General features: G+C 44.2%; 3 protein-coding genes across 4 annotated transcripts; all 3 read right to left on the bottom strand.

Annotated features, from left to right (window-relative positions):
- Positions 1-248: 248 nt before the first annotated feature.
- cdkn1ba (cyclin dependent kinase inhibitor 1Ba) lies at positions 249-3,115 on the bottom strand. The gene is made up of 3 exons (XM_079184228.1): positions 2,471-3,115; positions 1,889-2,050; positions 249-1,426 (listed from the first exon to the last, which is right to left on the bottom strand). Exons 1-2 carry the CDS (start codon positions 2,838-2,840, stop codon positions 1,902-1,904), a joined length of 519 nt encoding a protein of 172 aa, XP_079040354.1. The 5' UTR covers positions 2,841-3,115; the 3' UTR covers positions 249-1,426; positions 1,889-1,901.
- A 1,465-nt stretch (positions 3,116-4,580) lies between these two features.
- Positions 4,581-6,411, bottom strand: cdpf1 (cysteine rich DPF motif domain containing 1). Its single transcript, XM_079183976.1, has 3 exons — positions 6,252-6,411; positions 5,899-6,010; positions 4,581-5,476 (listed from the first exon to the last, which is right to left on the bottom strand). The coding sequence occupies exons 1-3, from the start codon at positions 6,362-6,364 to the stop codon at positions 5,348-5,350; spliced, it is 354 nt and encodes a 117-aa protein (XP_079040102.1). The 5' UTR covers positions 6,365-6,411; the 3' UTR covers positions 4,581-5,347.
- A 479-nt stretch (positions 6,412-6,890) lies between these two features.
- On the bottom strand, positions 6,891-19,377 carry LOC306714023 (peroxisome proliferator-activated receptor alpha-like). Of its 2 annotated transcripts, XM_079183933.1 has the most exons (9): positions 19,250-19,354; positions 17,746-17,904; positions 13,843-14,074; positions 12,855-13,009; positions 10,261-10,399; positions 9,288-9,487; positions 8,921-9,187; positions 8,515-8,758; positions 6,891-8,426 (listed from the first exon to the last, which is right to left on the bottom strand). In XM_079183933.1, exons 3-9 carry the CDS (start codon positions 14,024-14,026, stop codon positions 8,182-8,184), a joined length of 1,434 nt encoding a protein of 477 aa, XP_079040059.1. In that variant the 5' UTR covers positions 14,027-14,074; positions 17,746-17,904; positions 19,250-19,354; the 3' UTR covers positions 6,891-8,181. The 2 variants fall into 2 exon arrangements, with proteins under 2 accessions (XP_079040059.1, XP_079040058.1); XM_079183932.1 differs by lacking the exon at positions 17,746-17,904 and having other exon boundaries at positions 19,250-19,377.
- Between the last annotated feature and the right edge of the window lie 632 nt (positions 19,378-20,009).

Raw genomic sequence — 20,009 nt, 5'->3', positions numbered from 1 at the left:
TTGTGTAAGCAATAATAATTACCATGTGATCATAGAGATTATTATTGCTGTCTGCCAGTTTACATGGGCGGATCGCTTTAAACCTGAAGTGTGTTTGTTAAGGGTGGAGCGGTTGTGTGTTTTACAATCAAAAATAGTGAGCGCATGAATGTATTACACCAGCGTTGCTTTTTAACCAATCAACTTGCCCGTTGAAGAAGAAAAGAAAAAGTACAAAACACAGGATATAAAATCGATTATTAGGCTCAGTTTTGCAACAGTTTATTTCTCTCAAAAACAATAATGAAAATATATATTTACAAAAACATTGCTTTGGGAAGCTATACATATACCCACAACAAAAAGCTCAACATAAATAAGTTAGTATACTTTTTTCAGTGTTTTTGAAAAAAAAAAAAAAAAAGGGAAAAAAGGCAAACAGGTACACTTCAAAGTTTTACACCAAATGAGGCAGTGTCAGTTTGTTTTTCTGCCCTCAAAAAGGAGAAATTAAAAATAGTGCAATTACATGTTCCACATGAATTCCACACCACAAATACAAATCTTTGATTCACATATTTGCATAATAAGTAGCCCAGGGATTTAAACATATTTAATCTATGTTAACCTGGGCTACACCACATATTAAATGGGGCGGATTATGTGACCCAAAAGGCATAAAATATGAATTTACCTAATTCAAAAATAAAAGCTAATTCTTAGGATTATTAGCAAATACTGTTAAAATTTGGTTGGCTATTGCTCAGCAGTTTTGCCACCCACCCCCCTCCCCTAAGGCACAAACAAAAAAGGCACACACTTTGGTAAAAAATTGTGAAATAAAAATTTTGGGGGGGAAAAGGAGACCATATTTGCATGTAAACTTTATCTTTCATGGCTGTTCCCAGTTAGATGGAGCCTCAACTTACAGTGTGGCCATCTGGGCCTTCAAAAACAAGATATACAACACTGGGACAAATAAAGCCATAGAAAAAGTGAAGACATTTTGTTTCCACATAACCCTGACTTTTGAAATCTGCATTTTTAACTTACATCAATTACCTGAATGAATGATACAATATGACCACTTAAACAAAATAATATTTCTCTGTTGGAAATTGCACTGCAGCTTCCCGAGTCAAATTCACACACTTATTCAAATACATTTAACAAAAGTATGAAAAGCATAATATGCTTTTTTTTTTTTGTATGTGCTACATCTGAAACATTAGGTAGTAGATAAAAAAAAAGATGAGCAAAAATCCATTTGCACACTGCTACATTGTCTGCTGCTTCTGAGTGCCAAAACTTGATAGTGTACATATTCAGTGCTTGTGCAGCCTCTCCTCCTCCCTTCTATAGGAAAAGACTGCTTTTATATGTTCTCTCCCATCTGTCAGATGATGAGAAAGGCTACAGTATTCCACCAGCAACAGGTCTCCCCGCTCTGTGGGACATGAAGAGGAAACAGGCTGTTGAATGGTGCAATTGAAAAAGCAGTTGCTCATGCTTGATATTCCTCATGCAGACACGCGCGCACGCACACACACACACACACACACACACACACACACACACACACACACACACACACACACACACACACACACACACACACACACACACACACACACACACACGCACGCTAGAGGGAGAACAGTCATCGCACGAAGGGGTTGTGGAAGATGAAAGAAAAAAAAATGTTTGGAGGGCTGATGACGTGTAAGTGTTGTGTGCAGGTCATAATTGCGTTATTGCAACCGTTACTCATGATAAACAAGTACATCAAACTCTATTTGCGTCCAAAAATAACAGCCGAGCGTTAGTGTTTTACACATTGCAAACGCGTACATCGACATGCATTCAAATGACTTCACAACAGTGGAATAGTGAGATAGTGATTTCTAACCTAGCACTGTTTTTCACTGGACCTCCGCGCTCTGCTCGGGACTGCTGGGTCTCTTCTCCGCGGCTTTTACCGCCTGACTTCCTGCACCGTGGTCTTCATCATCATCATCATCATCTTTGTCGGTGTGCGACCTTTTACTCTGAGACTCGCTGGAGCAGGGTCCTGACAGACAACAAAAAACCACACACACACACACACGTAGAAAAGTTGTCAGGCTGTTTATGTGTAGAGCTGCACGTCCCCTTTAAAAAAAGCACCTGATATCCTCGGAGAGAACATTTTACTACCGTGAACAGCCCGAGTTTATTAATTTTTTTATGTGAAAACTACAATGTAATTACTGCGCGACGTTGGTCCCATTGCCAAACCTGCATTGCATTGCCACCCTCAATATTAACATATATTAAAATTACTTCAACATCAGTAATAATATTTCTGCGTCTGCGTCTCGCTCCTGCACACTTCTATTTGATCGATCGTAGCCACGGTTGAACCCCGGACACAACGGGTGCTTCGCGCCTCCGCATAGCGGCACAGAAATGCGCAAGCAGCCCTTCAGAGTAAGTCAAAGAGGCAAATCACCTGAAGCTCCCGAACCTCTTTTCCTCGAGCCGTTTCGGTCTCGTTGAGCCGACGTCCGTTCGCCCCTCTCCTCCTGTCTCCCGTGAGGCTCCCTGACATAAAACTCCGGTGCGTCGCGGTCCTCTTGCCAGTCGTAATTGCGCGGAGAGAGCGGCCTGTCGTTGACGGGGTCGAAGTTGTACGTTTCCGTAAAACTCTGCACATCTCGCCGGATCGAATCCGCCACGTAACTCCGTATCTCCTCCGGGTCGGGTCTGCCGAAGAGGTTTCTGCGGACCGACGGTATGGTACTGTCCGGCTGCCGCGCATCCACCCGCTCCACCGTCGGGCTCGCGTTAGAAAGGCGAACTTCTGACATCTTGTTGCACATATGACAAGGGGGGTGAAATATACACAAACAAACAGGCAAACCCCCCTTTCAAACTTCTATTTCCACGTAGTATTCCTTTAAAATGATGCAAAGTCACGGGGATGATGCGTGCATACTCCGCGCGTATCATCCAAAACGCGTCCGCGCAACAAGAAAAAAAAAAAGATGGGATAAAGTGTCTCCAAGGGCGCAGGGGCGTTTAAGAGAGCCACTCCTGTCAAGTCCGTAGTAACGCTGATGAAAACAACAAGTCAAGTCATAACAGCCAACATGGCGTTAGGGGGAGCAATGAGTGAAGAAGAAAAAGTTGACATCAAGGACTATTTAAACAGAGAAGGCGATTCATTGGTCTGCGCACAAGGACCGCCCACTGAGCTCTCTTAAAGTCGAACAGGGGCAACAACACAGAGCCGGATTGGATCAACTCTACACATGAATATGACCCAATTAATCAGTTGGATTAGCTAAATACGTAGCGAACAAAAGGAACAGAGGTTGTGGTTATAAATGGGTGCTCGTCGTGCTTTTCCATACTTGATTTATGACAATAGCTGAACACCTACAGGTCATAGATATCATTGGATCTCAGGAACTGTCATCTCTGTGTTCATGCACAGTGAAATGTCTTGAATAATAAAAACAAAATGTGATAAGAACACTATAATGGAAACAGCTTTATCTCACTGCAGGAGTTTAGTGTGAGGTCTTGCTCCGGGCTGGGAATACAATGAGAGGAATCAATTGTGCGAGTGCTGACAGATATCATTGCGTGATCTGATTTGGTGTCACTTAACTGGTTTAGGTACGTACATTCAGTTACAATTTCAAGGCTATTGGAGGCCAATGAGACACTAGAATGAGGGTTTTTATGCAGGAACACAACAACAACAAAAAAAGGTACAAATCTGCCTCCTGGCATCCGATGACATCAGCTCTCCAGCAGAAAGCCTTCCGTCACCGTTGGCACGGTGCCTATCGCTGTCAGACTTTGCCAGGGGTGGTTTGTGTGCATCACTGGTTGTAATTGCTTATGTGTGCTTGGAATTTAAAGGGGCACAAAGAGTGGTGCAGCTTTAAAAGAAGAAGAAAAAAAGACATTTTTCCCCCTCCGGTGGGGTTTCCAGCTGGCCTAATTTATCGAATAGATGTTCTGTACGTCCCAGAGCTGCAGAGGAATCCGAGATAACGGCGTCTGTAACAGTGAGCACTCCTTGTACCCAGGAGTTCACGATGTCCCAACTTAAACTGTACAGCGAGTGTCGCTCTGCATTCCTCTACAGCATTTGCCAGAAAGAAAGAAAAACAAATCACTGGGCCTGCCTGCCTTAAAGGCCATGCTGTTTCAATTAGGCCTGGAAACGTCAAACATCTCGTGATGAAAACAGCGAGGCCATCTGTTGTATCAATGTTATCGCCGGGATCACACTTAATCCATAATGTGTTTATGCTGCAGCAAACCGTGCACGGTGTCGTACAGAGGCATCCCTGAGATCAGAACAGACTCTGATCAAAATGATTAAACGGCAAGCGAGAAATGGGGCGAGAGAACATTCTGTTTGGGTCAGGTTTGATACTGTAGTGTGTGTATTTTGAAAATGACGAAGTGGGAGTAACCAATGCTGCAACGGTAGCACATTCTGTCACTAAAACAAACAGTTACACATTCATTTTGATAACAGTCACAAAGCAAAAGAGAAAGAAAGGTCACTGCGTAATTATTTTTTATAGTTTCAGATTACACAGTCTTGACTTCACAGAAGTTAGCAGTGCACCGTCTGCAGAGATGAGAGGGATAACAGCGATGCACTCATAAAAAGGATGTCTTTAGTTAGATAATTCGTCCTGTAAATGGGAATGTTTCCATGTGTTGCTGAAAAATGATAAACATTTATTTTCTCATAAAAAAAGGGTGTTAAAATATTGCTCATTATTCATCAGGTACAAAGAGAAATTGTAGGCGACTTATTCATTTTTCACTTTGCAAGAGCAGTGGAGAAATGAATCTGTTTTTAATCTGCCTAGCAACCCGTCTTGGAGAATGTTATTACTTCCACATCTTATCTTGAGTTGTACTAGTGTTGTTAAACGGTTTATGGAGCGTAAAATAGTTGCTGAATTGGGCTGAACAAGCGATGGGCCAAATTGAACATCCTAGACATACAGGATCAGATATTATCAATGAACAGTTTTTGGGGGGGGTTTGTTTACCAGGAAATTCAGAGCTACTGTCGGGCAACTGTGCACGTACATGAAATCAGTTTGAATTCAGAGCCTTTTTCATTTGCTGCTTCTATAAAACTCTTTAGAAACAAATAAATAACACCCTGAAGACTGGACAAAAGCATGATCTAGTGTTCTGATGTGTGGCGTTAATTGTCCACCAAAATAAAATCAATGGCAATAAATTCAAGTTCAGTATGAAGAGTGCTGGTAAAGCAGCGTGGCACATTTGTGACTCTTTAAATGACCAAACGTCTCTCATGTTGCGGACCTCTTCTCGTACGATGTCACGAGACGGCGGACTTGGAGCTCGGCTTCTTCTTGGCCAGCTCAGCCTGGATCTGAAGTGGGAACTGTTTCAAGTGCTTGTTCACACACTGCATGCAGAACCTCTTGGTGTAGAAAAGACTACAGTCCTGAGAGCAGAGAAGAGCACAGTGCAGCGAGCGTCAATGCTCGGTTTTCACATCAGCAATGGATGTTTAGTCACATTTAGTCCAAGATGGACTAAATGGATCTACTTGAGACGCTGGATCAACTAATTTCAAGGGCATCAGTCATGAAGTTCACCCAGCGCATATAAATGCCACATGATTGCAAAGTCATCTGAGGAAAACATCTAAACCACAGATGCATATTTTAATCGCCAGTGACCTACAAGTGGAAAACTGTCACAGGAGCTCAGTTTGGGTTTCAGAGCTGAACTGATGAGGAGGACCCTGAGTTTTAAACTTTGTCTCTGTGGATGAGGATATTATTTGATAACCTGAATTACACGATCACATATTTAATCTGTGGCAAAAACAGACTGGAGCAATTCCATTTGAAGACAACCTACCGATCCAACACAAACACGTGTGCTGCACAGGCTGCAGGAAGAGCCCAGAACAAGAAACTTCTCCCTGTCCGGACTGAAGGGGTCCTGGGTTACAAAACACTCCTCGAGCAGCCTGTTGGACGACACAAGCAGAATATAAATGCATAACTTAGGTTCACAAAGACAAAACAGTCGTGTGTTTCAAGACGGCCTGTAAATACAACGGGAACATAGCTGTAGGGTTAATGTCCCTGTGTGTCTAACGTCGTTATAACTTTACAGGCATGTAACGTAGCAGCTAGCTGATAGCGTTAGCTTTAGCATAGCTAGCTCCAGAGCACTAACGTTGAGCGCTTGGCCTAATATCCACTTACACAATGGCTCTGGTGTTTGGTGGTTTCTGGCCGTAGTAAGTAAAGGGGCTACTTAAATCACACAACTGGCATGTAAATGTTTTTTGACGGGGAAGGCTCGTAGTTTGCTCCATCTTTCGAAGCCGAGGAGCAGAAAAAGAAGTCACTTCCTGGTTTTCACATCGAGTCCAGCCATGTTGTTTCATAACGTTTTAGCGCCCCCTAAAGGACCGGGGATGCAAAATGCTAACACCGTGTACAGATAAAGTGCTGTAATATATATACAATTGTATAGTTTATCACAGTATTAGGATGCCTCAAACGAATGTGGGTTGATATATATTATTATAGAAAATATGAAAGTGTAGTGAAACAGCCGAAATTGATAACATGGATTATTTCCATTGTAAAAATATAACCCTTAGATAATACATTTTACAGCAGCCTTCAATATGCCGTTAAAGGAAAAGCACAGGTGTAATTAATCACATTACTGGCTTACAAGGAGACTTAAGTGGAACAAAGCTGTCATTAACATAATGAGTTCCACCTGTGCTTTTCCTGCTACGACATTTCATATGTGCAGTGAAAAATCTTAGCTAAGGTATTTGAACAGATATCATTAGACAGGTAAATAAGTCAGGGTATTACAAATAAAAGTTAAATATATTAGTTTATTTTAAACTACCACATGACATGATTCATTTTATTGAAACAACAAATGTATTTTTTATTGTACACTACATGATACAAAATATAAACTGTTTTATTCTGACAAGAAACAGTGTTTCAATACTACATCGGGAGATGAAGTGTAACGCAGCAAATGAGGCAACAGGCTCCTTTTTGAGGCCTGTTTTACTGTCAGCGGACACTTTCACTGTAGCAACTACATTCCTGTTATATTTACAAAATAAAACATAAACCAGCTTAACATATTATTGCGTTTGTGGTCAAAATATCCACCGGCCAATAATGAGTCTGAACGGCAGGATTTGTACAAAAAACCTTCGGTGAGGTGTGCTGTCATTTCTTAGTTTTTAGCAGTAGGTTAAGGATTAAAATAAATATATTACACATGAAATTACAATATTTTGAAATGATGGCTGCCATCAGTAGAAGTGAGGTCGGTTGATTCATGATGTGATAACATTCCCTGATCCAACACTGAATATCTGTTTTGTTGTGTGGTCAAAGTAGAGGAAACTTGAGCTCCTGCGTTGAAACATTATGGCACATGATGAATACTGATGCAGGTGTTTCTTCAACCACTACTCTCAAAATGATCGAGTGAGACGTGGCTGATTTCAATAAGGTACTAACACACAATGAAAGGACATGACAAAGCTTAACCTAATCCAATCGATTTGAATCAACATATCACATGCACTAAATATCCAAAATAAAAGGAATATTTTCATATCGAGTTGCCTATTGCACAACTAACATTTCAGTTACCTCAAGGATTAAAATGTTATAACTTCTCCAACTTGTCTGCTTCTTTTACCACGATTGAACTTATGTTCAAGATCCATATTGAGCATCAGTGCATCCATGACTGCAGCAGTCATGTCCGGATATCTTTATTATGTGTACACCAATTTTAAATGTTAGGCAATTAGCTTTTGATCAGTCGGTAGAATAAAAGCTGGCATCCAGGACCCAATCCATAGCGATTGGGTGCTCTCAAATCAATGCATCAAAAAAATATTTCTACACAGGTTTGTTCCCCACTATGTCCCCTCTCATTGAAGCAGCCACTGCACCTACAAAAGCTGCCTTTCCACGGCAGGATCCCAGCAGTGTGCAGCCTCAGGAGCTGCACGTCATACTTCTTACAGTACATTGATGTGCATGATAGTATCAGTAAATATTTATGGACACCCAGTTTTGAGTGGCATACTTAAATATTCGAATACATGTCCCCAGTTCATGACCATGTGCTATCTACTCAGTACATGTCCCTGTATATCTCTTGCAGGAGCGGGTGCAGCGACGTGTCCTCTGTCGTCTTGATTTCCTGCACCAACTGAGCATGCTCGGTGACCAGCTCCCGGAGGTCGGCCAGTTTCTGCAGCAGTCTGGGGAAGAGGAAGTTGTCGTCCGGGTGGTTGGCCAGCAGGTGGAGCCGGAGAGCCAGAACGATGCTTTCCTGCAGCTGCTCTACAAAAGGCACATCCACCAGGCCTGGGCGATCTGGAGGGAAGGGACCAGAGAAACATACGAGGATTCAGATTTGTTTTTGTGCACATTTGCACTTAAAAAAAAAATAATTGTCGGTCACCTCCGCAGCAGATAATGGCAGCCACAAAAAGGGCCAGGTCGCTGTCGTCCAGCTCCAGGGAGTTGAAGCGTGTGGCAAACTGGAATTTGGGCTCCATCATGTCGCCAAATGGCCGCCGCCGGCTCTTGAGGAACTCTCGGGTGATGAAGCCTCCACCACGGGCCACCAGGAGGCCGTCTTTGTTCATGCAGGAGGCCAGGAGGGTGAAGAGGGCTTCATAAACGCCATACTTCAAGAGAGTCACCTGAAAGTACAGGTAAAGAAGGCCGAAGCATGACTCCGATGTGCCTCCAAACGACAGTGTCCGTAACTACATGAACACAAACCTCTTTGGTTCACGGTAAGTAAACTAGTTTTTACTCTACTTATCACATGGAATCACGGCAGCCAGATACAGCAAACACACCTGGTCATTCAGATCCAGGTCTTGGAAACCGGGCACCGCCTTGGCGAACTCCGTCAGCTCTGTGACCGTCTCCACCGAGGTGCTCTGGCAGCAGTGGAAGAGCCGGGCTTCAGCCTCCCTCTGCTGCAGTTCCCCACACCCTGCGGCCAGAACCACGTCCCCGGCTCGAAGGCCGCTCTCGTGCTCCGGACAGTCACTGTTCCCCACCTGGGCCGCCAACGTCCTCTCTGCCTGCTGGAACGTCTCCATGTCGTGAATGATGAAAGGCTGCGGGGGAAAGACGGAGGAGAAAACGTCGGTCGGCGAGGTTATTCTTTATCTAGTAGAGATACATAATAAAGAATATCTTTTTTTTTTGTTACTGTACCGGCTTGCTGGTCTTTCCGGTGAGTATGAGCCGAGCTTTCGCCTTGTTCATGTTGAAGTTCTTCATGTAGGCCTCGTGGATCTGCCCGACCAGAGTCTTGTGGTCGGTCAGCATGGGGCTTGCCACCTCTTCCTCCACCATCTTGCATTCTGCCTTTAGCTTTAGCTTCTCCGCCTGAGGCATGCGACCGAACCGGATGGCTGGTGAATAGAAACATTCATCATGAGCACGAAGGCGAGAAAAGTTTTCAAATAGTAGCTGTGTTAGTTTACAGAGAGACTACGCGCAGAGACATCCGACATATCCTCCTAACATGCATGTCTGCTCACACACACACACACACACACACAAGTATTCACCCCCAACAGATCTGGTGCCTTATGTTCTCTTCCCTCTCTTCTGAGGACAACATGTCGTCCTCCTCTCGGGTTTCTGAACGTTCAGTCTGCGGGGGGAGGCCATTGCAACAAACCCAATGACCCTTCAGCAGTCAGTGCAGTTGACGGGGCCAGATGTGGAGCTATATAGGCCTGTGCTTTGTCAGAGTCAAGCAGGCTCCGGCAGGAGCAGGACGCTGTTCTATAAAAACCCTGTCAATGTACAGCACGCTGATTTGGAGCCAAACCGCATTAGGACACATCCTGTTGTTGAGAACACATACCACGGTGTCGACTGAAGACGTGGCGAGCGGAGATTTGTGTAACCGCATTCACGACACATGCTTGCAAGTGCTTTCATTGCTATTGAGCAAATTTCTATCTCTCTTGTAAATTAATCAAAAGTTAAATTCTGAAAGAAATAAAAGACACGCTTGCTCAAATTTCTATACCCAGTATTTTACTGCTACGACCCCATAGCAAGAGAATGCTGTGCAACTGATGTTAGCCAGTCCATTCACTGACTTCATGACTCTTCTCTGCTTGTACTACTGTTACAGTACACAGATATGCTTCAAACGGAGTTGTAGGTTTACCATTGTGGGACATGCCTACAGACAGGCACTTGTGGAATCGGCAGTACTGGCACTTGTTGCGGTTCTTCTTTTGGATTTTGCAGTTGCGTTCACACTTATCATACTCCAGCTTCAGCCTGATGGTCCTCCTGAAGAAGCCCTGGTAGACACAGAACGACACGTGCTGTCATTTGAAGATCACGTGATCAGATCACATACTCTTGTGGTACTTCAGCCCATAAGGAGGGTTAACCGTCCTGATGCGTCTCAGGTCTGTACACTCACAAATGACCCACCCTTTGCCAGGGTGAAACAGAGGAATTACATCTATATTTAAAGGGCGATATGCTTCAGGGTGTACAGTAAGCTCTTACCTTTCTACAGAACAACCCTGATTGGACAAGACATCTTGCAGCCCTCCACACTCACACTGGGATACAGAGCAGTGGGCCAACACATGCTAAAAAGATGTCAAACTGAAACATATGATCCTTTCACACACCTATGTGCATCACTGAAATTTCAGTCGGAGCATTCCTCATCCCTCACTGTCGGAAAGGCAACATAAGTTCTCTGGCGATATATCTGGAGCCACACGGTCACGCTATAGGTCAGCCATCATCTTACAGAAGGGCTTGTCTGCCTTCATGTTGCAGACACGTTGTTATTGAGGGTTATTATGTGTCTCAAATCACTCTTTGTGGTCTTTCAAAACCATTTGTGGGGAGAACTGGATGTATTCATCATGGAAACACAGAGGGGAGAGATGTGAAGGGTCCAGGCATATGATAGTCATCAAAAATACATTACAAAGCAACAGAGCTCCCCGTGAGGAGAAAACAGATGTGTGCAGCGTGCATGTCTTTGCTTGTCTGTGTACGGGTGTACAGACAGTGACCCAACCAGTACTTTCACTACAGACGTTATCAAAGAGATGTACTGTGCAACGCTTTCTTTCAAATGTCTTCGAGTGAAACCGAAAGAAAAGTTTGAATTCAGGCATCTCGGTGGCGCACCAATTCAAACTAACTTCCATCTATTGGGCAGGTAGCGGTGTTTCCTATTACTGAAAGGCTTTCTCTCGACCGCCCTGCTCCTCTGAACATCCCGTTCAAACGACACACCGCCATCGCTTCGGATTGAATCCCTCGCACCGTAGCATGACAGCACATTCCATTCACATTCCCCACGACCGAGCGCTCCCCTCTTAAAGCGAGGTGTTGAAAGTTGATACGCAGAGAGCGTCGAGCGTGCAATGCGACTGCTACATATCGCGAGCCAGATTTTTCCATGACGGCACAATATCATCAGTCAGAGCGTTTTTAGTGAGTGTCAAAAATACTCCCCTCACATGTGCGGCGTCCAACAGCGCCAGTGTCCCTACTTTAAAGTGGCAGCGGGCCTGACACAGGGGCCGACAAGATCAAGAGCAGCTTGTGTTGATTCTGATGAATGACATGTGGGTCATAACACTTTAACCCTGCTGGGAGACGGCTTGTTTTGCAGCACCCGAGAAAAAAAAAAAACCCACATGTGCATTGTGAAACTGACAGAATTTACGGATGGATTAGAGTGAAACTGAAGGCACAGTGCCTGTCCAGAGGAGTGAAAAACCAGAGTCTCTCCAGCAGGGCAAAAAGGGCTGATTATGGAGGAAACAGAAAGAGGAGAACACCAGTAGCAACTCTGTCTAACCTCAAAGGAAGGAGTGGTACCACAACACACTCTCAGCTGTGGCTGATGGGAGAAAACTTCAAAAAGCCGGCACGGTCACAGGTTAAAAAGTCATGCATGAATAGCAAACAAAGGCTCAGATTAGCAGCAGCAACCTGCGGCTCAGAGAGGTACGAGACTACGACGAGCTCACATGACTTGGCAGTGTTGATCCTTAATGCTTCTAAGGCACCCAGTGGTCTCAGTTACAAGTCCTCTAATGACTTTGTCGTACTCCCTAAAATCTCAAGTTCTGTCTGTCCTGTGGAGCTGAACTGTTTCAGGCCTGACGGGAATACCTTTACTTTGATTAAACATATGTATGCAAACCAAATTCCTCTTATCAATAAATCCCAAAGATGACTCTGTATGAAGGTCATATTTAGTAATAAGCACAGCAAGGGCTCTGTGCCAGCAGCAGCTCCAATGTGTGTACTGGTGCTTGTGTGCGTTAGCGTCACTCAGTCGGGCTCGGTGCCAAGCAGCGGAGAGGTGGACAAGTTGAGCAAGGCCACCACGTCCCCCACCTCACATGACCCGGCTGCGTGTCTCAGAAACTTTCCACTGGCCTCCAGGTCAGGCGCCATCCGCATGCCGAGCTTGTTTTGATGTGTGCGTGCGTTGGCGCAGGCAAGTAATGTGCACGAGTACACGTGAGTGTGCGCGCGCACGTGTGTGTGTGTGTGTGTGTGTGGGGATTTTCACCACACAAACACACACATTTGCCTTTGCAGCACACGTTATCACCCGTCTGATTGTATCTGTCTGTATGTTTACCTACATATCTTTGTGTGACCTCTTATGTCCTTTCTCACTTTGATGTGTACAGTATGTCAGTACATGCATGCAATATGTGCTCTGACTGGCTGCTGCTGGGCCTGTTTTCGTCCCACGTCTCTCACCTTGCAGCCCTCGCAGGCGTGCACCCCGTAGTGGAAGCCCGAGGCCTTGTCTGAGCACACTCGGCACTCCAGGTTGAGGGGGCTGACGCTCTCCTCTGGACTCGGTGCTGCCGCACACACCCCCGACGACGGACTGGAGGCTGGGGTCAAGGTGTCTACAACAAGCGACACAACAAAGCAGAAAGGAGGCAACAGCGAGTGATGTCACCGGGCTAACCTTTGACGCCACACATTCAGTATGTTTCAGGAGGACTCACGACAAAGCCACAGCCAGCAGCCAGTTAGCTTAGCTTAGCAGAAGCTAATGTTTTGGAGCTAACTGTTTTGTACGGATTTAAACAGACTAATTAGAGATCTTTAGGTTTGGATGTTCAGGCTAGCTTTTTCCAGTCTTTAAGCTAAGCTAACCAGCTACTGGCTGTAGGGTTAGTTTCATACTTGTACTTATAGGGCTATAAAAATATAAGTTTTCTTTATGTTACAAACCAGTCACAACGAAGAGAAAACAAACTCCTGATCTATTGTTGCATACAGCATTATAATGGGGATTTAAACCAATCAGAACAATAGTGATATTGGACTCTTAACAACCAAAATAACCATCAGGCGAAAATCAGATATCTGCCAAATAGATCAGGATGCATTCATCTTTTTCCCTTGACGGAAAATGAGTAATCCTGTTAAACAGGCCTCATGAGAATATTAGGTAATTAGTAATGAGGCTTTTTTAGTTTGTGTCTTTGTGTTTTTTTCAAGTGCTGCTCAGGAATTTGGAGACACAGAGAGAGAGAGAGAGAGAGAGAGAGAGAGAGAGAGAGAGAGAGAGAGAGAGAGAGGAATTGTATCTAATCTTCTGTAATCAGACAAAAGGCCTCGTTAGGCTCAATGGAGCCAAAGGCTCAAAAGGTCAGTGTTGTAACTATTTGACGCGACTGATCATGTACCCAGCGACCATTTCTTCCACTCATGAGGCCACTTGACTACTCACCCAGTGCAAAGGAGCTCTCAGACCCTGAGCCGGTGCTCTGGTACACCGGGAAATCAAATTCCAGAGTGTCGTCTTCAATAGACTGGGAGATGTCCCGAAGATCCTCCATCAGGTCTCCACACAGCGGACTGTCGAGCAGGGAATCCCCTAGTGGGGATGGGGGGCTAAAGAGATCCCTGGCCATGGTGGAGATCAAGCCAAGCCTGGGAGGAACAACCCCTCACTCACCAGTCTGTGATAAGAGGGGAGAGAGAAAACGAATGAGGACAATGGGTGATAAAGAAACTGAAATCTTGAGGCAGCCATTAGATTGGTTGAGAGTTGTTTTTTTAAACGCCCATCTCTGGAAAAACCTCTGACCCCTTAGATTGGGTGCAAATTCCTAAAGGGATTTTTTTTTGTTTAAAGTACAACACAAACCTGAAATGTATAACTCCAGATGGTATACATTTTTGCTTTTCCATTAGTCCCATTTATATCACTGGCTGTGTCGAACATATCCATATTTCCCGTTCCTCGTGTGGAGAAGGAAAATGATGCTTTTGGAAAATGATTAAATATGTCCGCTCCGACACAGTCGGGAGCTTTTTCGTGAACAAGCCATGTAACTTAAAAATACTTAACTCAAAACTCCTAATACGTCTGCATATGCGCGATGGCCTGAAGTTCTTTAACACACGTTTAAAGATGTCAGCACCAGCAGTAAGTGCATCACAAGATCTACCTTATCGTTTTGTTCCCTGGTGCTTGGACCTGGATAAGTAAGTTCCGGTAAGTTCATAATGTGACGGTGCTTTTCTTTAATAAGTGAACCGTGCCGAGTCAGCAGCGGCCCATTATTCACAGATTAAATTCTAATCTTTCCAGCCAAAGTACACAGTCTGCAGTTTGTTACAAAGCTCTTGTATCTTATTTATTGACCGACTCTGATGCTCCAAAGAGACAAAGAGTACATACCGTGCATCAGAGTGACTTTCTCTCTGTTACGTTACTTTCAACAAAGTATTCAGTGTCCGGCTATTCCTCTGGATGCCCCTGTCCGCTCGGAGTGGATCTTAAAAAAGTATGTGTGGGAGGGAGTTTGGCGGAGCTCTCAGCTGCTCACAGCGGGGTAAAGGACATCTGTTAGAGCCATCCCACAACATCCCAGCACCAGTGCTCATGTTCAATAACGCTTCCCCCAACTTCCAGTCATTCACCGCGGCAGATGTTGCCGTTGTTGTTCTATAGATTATAGACTAGGATTTAACACATTATGCTGTAAAACTTCCCAGTATTAGTAATAATGTGATCACAACGAAATTGTAGGTTAAAAGGCAGACTAACAGGAATCTGCTTTTTTTTAAAAAAGAGGGGAGTTATCTCCCCCTGACCTCTGCTCCTGTATTATTACAATAACATTTGATCTGTGTCAGAATTCTAACAATGTTATACCATCAAGGCAGGAATCAGCAACTTATCTCTGATCTAATCTACAGAGAGATTTGGCTGTGGGGCCTTCACAGACCTCATGTGAGCTCAAATGTAAAATCTCAGTTTACACAGCTGCTTACATCTGTAAGCCCAGCATGGAAAGAACACTGGCTGACTCGAGGTTGTGCAACTTCAAAACTTGCGCTGTTGAGAACCCCCGACTTGAAGTGGGTTGGTTATATGCCGTCTTCATCTGTGCATACAGGCCAGACAGAGAGGACGTGATAAATCAAAGCATGTTTGTTCGCGTTTATCTGGTCTTAGGGTTGCGGCGTTTCAGAGGACAGGTCTGGACAGCATGCGAATAGACGTTTAGGCCTACGGGGGAAATCTGTGAGAGTGTAAAAAAAGCCTCATAGCTAAAGTATGTTGTACCATGTAGACTTCACTGTAGAGGCCATACAGACTGAAGCAGCTAACTGTTGTCTGACTGGTCTGTCGAGCTGCTTTGCAATAAAAAAAAATCGTCATCAAGGGGCGGATTGTGCAAATGCGTTTTCTCTTGCAGCACAATAACTACATTTATACTTCAGTGCATTGAGTTCATCTTAAAATGAACCCATTGCCCCCCCCCCCCCTGCATCTCTAGCCATGGATGTCTCTGTAACATTACTAGGAATTTTAAAATGAGATGTTTTGAGAGTGCATGACCATAAGCCTACACTTATGCAGAAAAAAACCCTGTTATATTATTATCATTATTATTATTATGTTATCTAAATCTTTGGGTTGTATCCAACATATGTAGGAGCAGATGATCCCAACACAAGATTTCCAGATTTTTTAGGATTTTACAGTAATTTATCTGAATGTTGTGTGCCCAAGGCAATGCAAGCTTATTTACACTTCATCCACAGAGGCAGATCAAGGTGCTTTACATTATGGAGTTTTAAAAAATGACACAGGTGAGAGAAATAAAAGTGCAGAATTAAATAAAGACATTGAAGAATAAGCTGGTAGGAGGAATAAAAGAGTGTAAAAAAATCAAAGAATAAGAATAAAGTTTATATAAGTAGATCGTGCAAATCTGAGATCTTCTGTCAGTTTGTTCCAACAGTGGACAGACATAATGACAGCTTTACTATGTTTTGTTCCAGAGTCCGGGAACAGTTACCAAACCTGTTCAAGATGACGTAAGGGGCCTGGGGGGGTATTTTAAGCAATATTTTATGATCAGCTGTTTCAACCAAAGCAGCAGTTCCGAGTTCCAAGAGCATAGAAGTGACGTCTCACGAGAGCGTGTTTAATCGGAGGTCAATAACTTTAAGAGCAGTCTCAGTGCTGTGATGGGGTCGAAATCCAGCCTGGAAGTCATCTAGACCAGTGGTTCTCCACCGTACTCGCGTCAAGGACCACTAATCTGAAACACATGAGGTCACGGACCCCCATTTGGTACGATTTCTCTTCAGGCACCTCGTCTGAAAAGATTTTGGTTGTTAGATATGATTAAGACCAGAATTCTATAGTCATCAGCTTCAGTTAAGAGTGACACAATGTTTGTATTAGACTTGGAGGTATTTATGTTTTGTCTGATGCTTTGAATTTTATCCCCTAAAAAAGGAAGGGAACTCATTGCATTTATCAACGGAAAGAAGTTCTGGGGCAGTGGTTAGTCAGCCTATCATAAGTGCACAACGAAAGTGAGTGCGTCGTTATTTTTTGTTGATGATGTCTGAGTGAAAGGATTGTCTTATCCTGGCCTCTTTTTTGTAGATGTCAAGGTGAGTCTGGAGTTTAAAATGTTTTTTTTTTCCATTCACGCTCAGCTTTCCTGCACTCTCTTCTGTGGATTCTGACAGCTGCAGCATTTCTCCATGTTATTTGCCAGGAATTCCCGACGTTAGAGCTGAAGCGACCTACGGGATCATCCGCAGATTTATGAGGAGTGAGTCGGCAACAAAGAGATGGCTTCTATTGAAACTGCAGTAGAATTCTCCTCGACATTGATTGATACCGTTTTCTGATCTTACGTGGAGCAAAGTACTGTACTGCTGACGGCAGCAAAACATACTTTAGACGCCTAAAATAAGAGGCCCACCTAAAACAGTAATTTTCCCTCTATTAATGCAGGTGTCGTTGGTCCTCACCGACCGAGGCAGCAGTAGACCAGCAACTCCCGTCTTCTGCGAGGTAAAATGACCGTTTTGTCAATGGAGTCATGTAAACGTAATAACACTAAAGATTATGCCTGTCTACTGTGAACCACTTCCTGCTTGTTTTCGCCCACTCTCTCGGGGAATCAAGGTCCAAAAAGCTCTAGTAAAACACCTGCTCTATGATCCAAAGATATATATAGATATAATATGTCCAGGAGAGGAATATGAAATGTAAGTTATTAATTAGTAATGACTCGTTCGATAGTGATGTGTGTGGAGATAGTGGACCGTTGGAGAACAGGTATTAGGTTATTATGTTTAATAATGTACTCACAGAACGTGTGGAGCGCTGACAGTTGCACAGAACCAAACGGAAAAGGAACGGGATAAACTATAGGGTGAGAGGGGGTCCTGGCTCCACACGAGGAACCAGTCACACTGGTGCTAGGACCCCGGGGACGTCAACAGCCCAGACCTGCACCTGCACCCCGAGCTGCAACCAAAGTCCAATAATCAATTTGTGTTTTGGAAGAAAATTAATCCTGCAACTATGTAGAGGCTCATTTGAAAACGTTTCAAGCAACAATGCCAAACATTTTGTGGTTCCAGGTTTTTAAAAAGGTGAGAATTGTTTACAGTAAATTGAATATTTTGGGTCACTGTTTTTATGATGTTTTTCAGACCAAACAATGGCTTAATCTAGAAAATAATCGGCAGGTTAATCCCTTATGAAAATAGTCATTAATTGAATGCCGAAAGCTGCACTGACGCAAGTTCTGTTCCCTCTGTTTCCCTTTCATTATTGGATTTTAAAGAGAGAATACGTTGATGCTGACAGCTTTCTAATAAACACACCTGGTCTGTAACCTTTTTCATTGATGTACTATAGCCTTGCTGAAAACTAGGTCGACGACTAACTCCTAAACTGTGTTGATATGACTTCATTGGCTCTTTCATAGATGACTCTGGACCAGCCCATGTTTCCCCATCACATCAAAGAACATTGTGTTTAAATTCCCAGGGGAACTATAATCCCAGACAGCGAGGCTCTATCTTTAGGTCACAGGAGAAGAGGAAGCAGTAACTGCACTGAGAGCAGTCAGCTGCACTCACCAACAGCTTGTTAACAGATAACAGCGAAGGATACAATCAAGAGAAAAGAAAGAAAACGTACACCCCCCCCCCCCCCCCCCCCCCCCCCCCCCCCCCCAATCCCCCTGTCAGAAGCCCCGAATCAGGATCAGCTGTTTTGACCTTTCTAGGACCTTCTAAAGTCTCTGCAACAACAAGGTCATCCATGTGCCTCACATACCAACAAATCTGGAGCAGAGGAGACCCAAAACAAACTACCACATGTTGATTAAAACAAGTTGTGCATTTACAGAACGATACGTTCCTCTCAGAAAGAAGCATTTCTTCACACCATATGTGTGTGTGTGTGTGTGTGTGTGTGTGTGTGTGGGGGGGGGGGGGGGGGGGGGGGGGGGGGGGGGGGGGGGGGGGGGGGTTATTGCAAAAGCAGGTGCGAGCTCGAGGAGTCAGGAAGTTCATGTGGGACTCATTCGCCACAAATGCTGAGAACAATTACATGCATTCTTCTTCATGCAGGCATAGGAGCGAGAAGCATGCAGCTATAATATAACAGTGGACTATATCGTCTTTAGAGAAAGCCCACTCGTGCAGCATTACTTTCTGCTCAGGCGTCATGCAACCGTAACCCCACGCCGGGACCATGAACAGTAAAAAGTTTGTTCATTCTCCTCAGACAACAGGAAAGTATAAGCTTATAGTCACACTTACATAACATAGCAGAGTTTCAAGTGAAGGTTGTGAATTACCTCAGAGGATGCTATCCGGAGCATTTCCAGATGCTGCTGACGGCATGGACGCCCCTCGGTCCCGGGACGCTCCGACGCTCCGATCCCCGATCAGCTCTGCTGGTAAAACTTGATGCGTCGGGTCCCGGCGCGCGGTCAAACTTCCGCTCATCCTCTCTGCAGGAAATAACGTAGGGACGGACGGAGACGCGGCACGCACACCCCCCTGACACACCTATGGTTTCGACCAATGGGCACGCGGGGATTTAAAAACGGACCACCCATCTCTTTTTTTTTTTTTTTTTTTTTGTCAGGATGCAACTACTTCCCGGTGGCTCGGGACGTCACCGGACGTCACGAGTCGGTGTGCATGTGAACCGGAGGACCGTGACGTGGCCACTCCTCCGTGTGTCGATAGAACACAGCTCTCTGGCTTGATAGTCTCTGTCTCAGTTAATCACTGCCATCATATATTATGGGATACTGATTACACACACGCTCAATAAGATGCTCGTTGTTCACAATAACATGTCAAAAAACATTGAATAACATACATTATATAAGTACGTTTTGTATATGATTCAGTGTCGAACATACTTTATGTAGTGGTGCAATAGTCACTCAAGTCCTGCACTTATATATTGTAATTTTGTCTTTACTTCTACTTAATAACAATTCAACTATTTTTTACTCCAAAAATTGTATCTAACAGCTTTATTTTCTAGTTACTTTACGGATTAAGATTTAACTCACAACCCAGAGCTTATAACATGTGACACAC

Source organism: Pholis gunnellus, assembly GCF_910591455.1.
Source record: "Pholis gunnellus genome assembly, chromosome: 22".
Lineage (NCBI taxonomy): Eukaryota > Metazoa > Chordata > Actinopteri > Perciformes > Pholidae > Pholis > Pholis gunnellus.
This window is presented reverse-complemented; position numbering and strand designations above follow the sequence as displayed.

Coding starts and splice junctions, on each gene's coding strand:
- cdkn1ba (XM_079184228.1), bottom strand. CDS start 2,840: ATGTGCAACAAGATGTCAGAAGTTCGCCTTTCTAACGCGAGCCCGACG. Junction 2,051..2,470: donor AAGAGGTTCGGGAGCTTCAG/GTGATTTGCCTC, acceptor GTTGTCTGTCAG/GACCCTGCTCCAGCGAGTCT.
- cdpf1 (XM_079183976.1), bottom strand. CDS start 6,364: ATGGAGCAAACTACGAGCCTTCCCCGTCAAAAAACATTTACATGCCAG. Junction 6,011..6,251: donor CCAAACACCAGAGCCATTGT/GTAAGTGGATAT, acceptor GTCGTCCAACAG/GCTGCTCGAGGAGTGTTTTG. Junction 5,477..5,898: donor CACGTGTTTGTGTTGGATCG/GTAGGTTGTCTT, acceptor CTCTGCTCTCAG/GACTGTAGTCTTTTCTACAC.
- LOC306714023 (XM_079183932.1), bottom strand. CDS start 14,026: ATGGCCAGGGATCTCTTTAGCCCCCCATCCCCACTAGGGGATTCCCTG. Junction 13,010..13,842: donor TGAGAGCTCCTTTGCACTGG/GTGAGTAGTCAA, acceptor CGCTTGTTGTAG/ACACCTTGACCCCAGCCTCC. Junction 9,188..9,287: donor CCGGAAAGACCAGCAAGCCG/GTACAGTAACAA, acceptor TTTCCCCCGCAG/CCTTTCATCATTCACGACAT.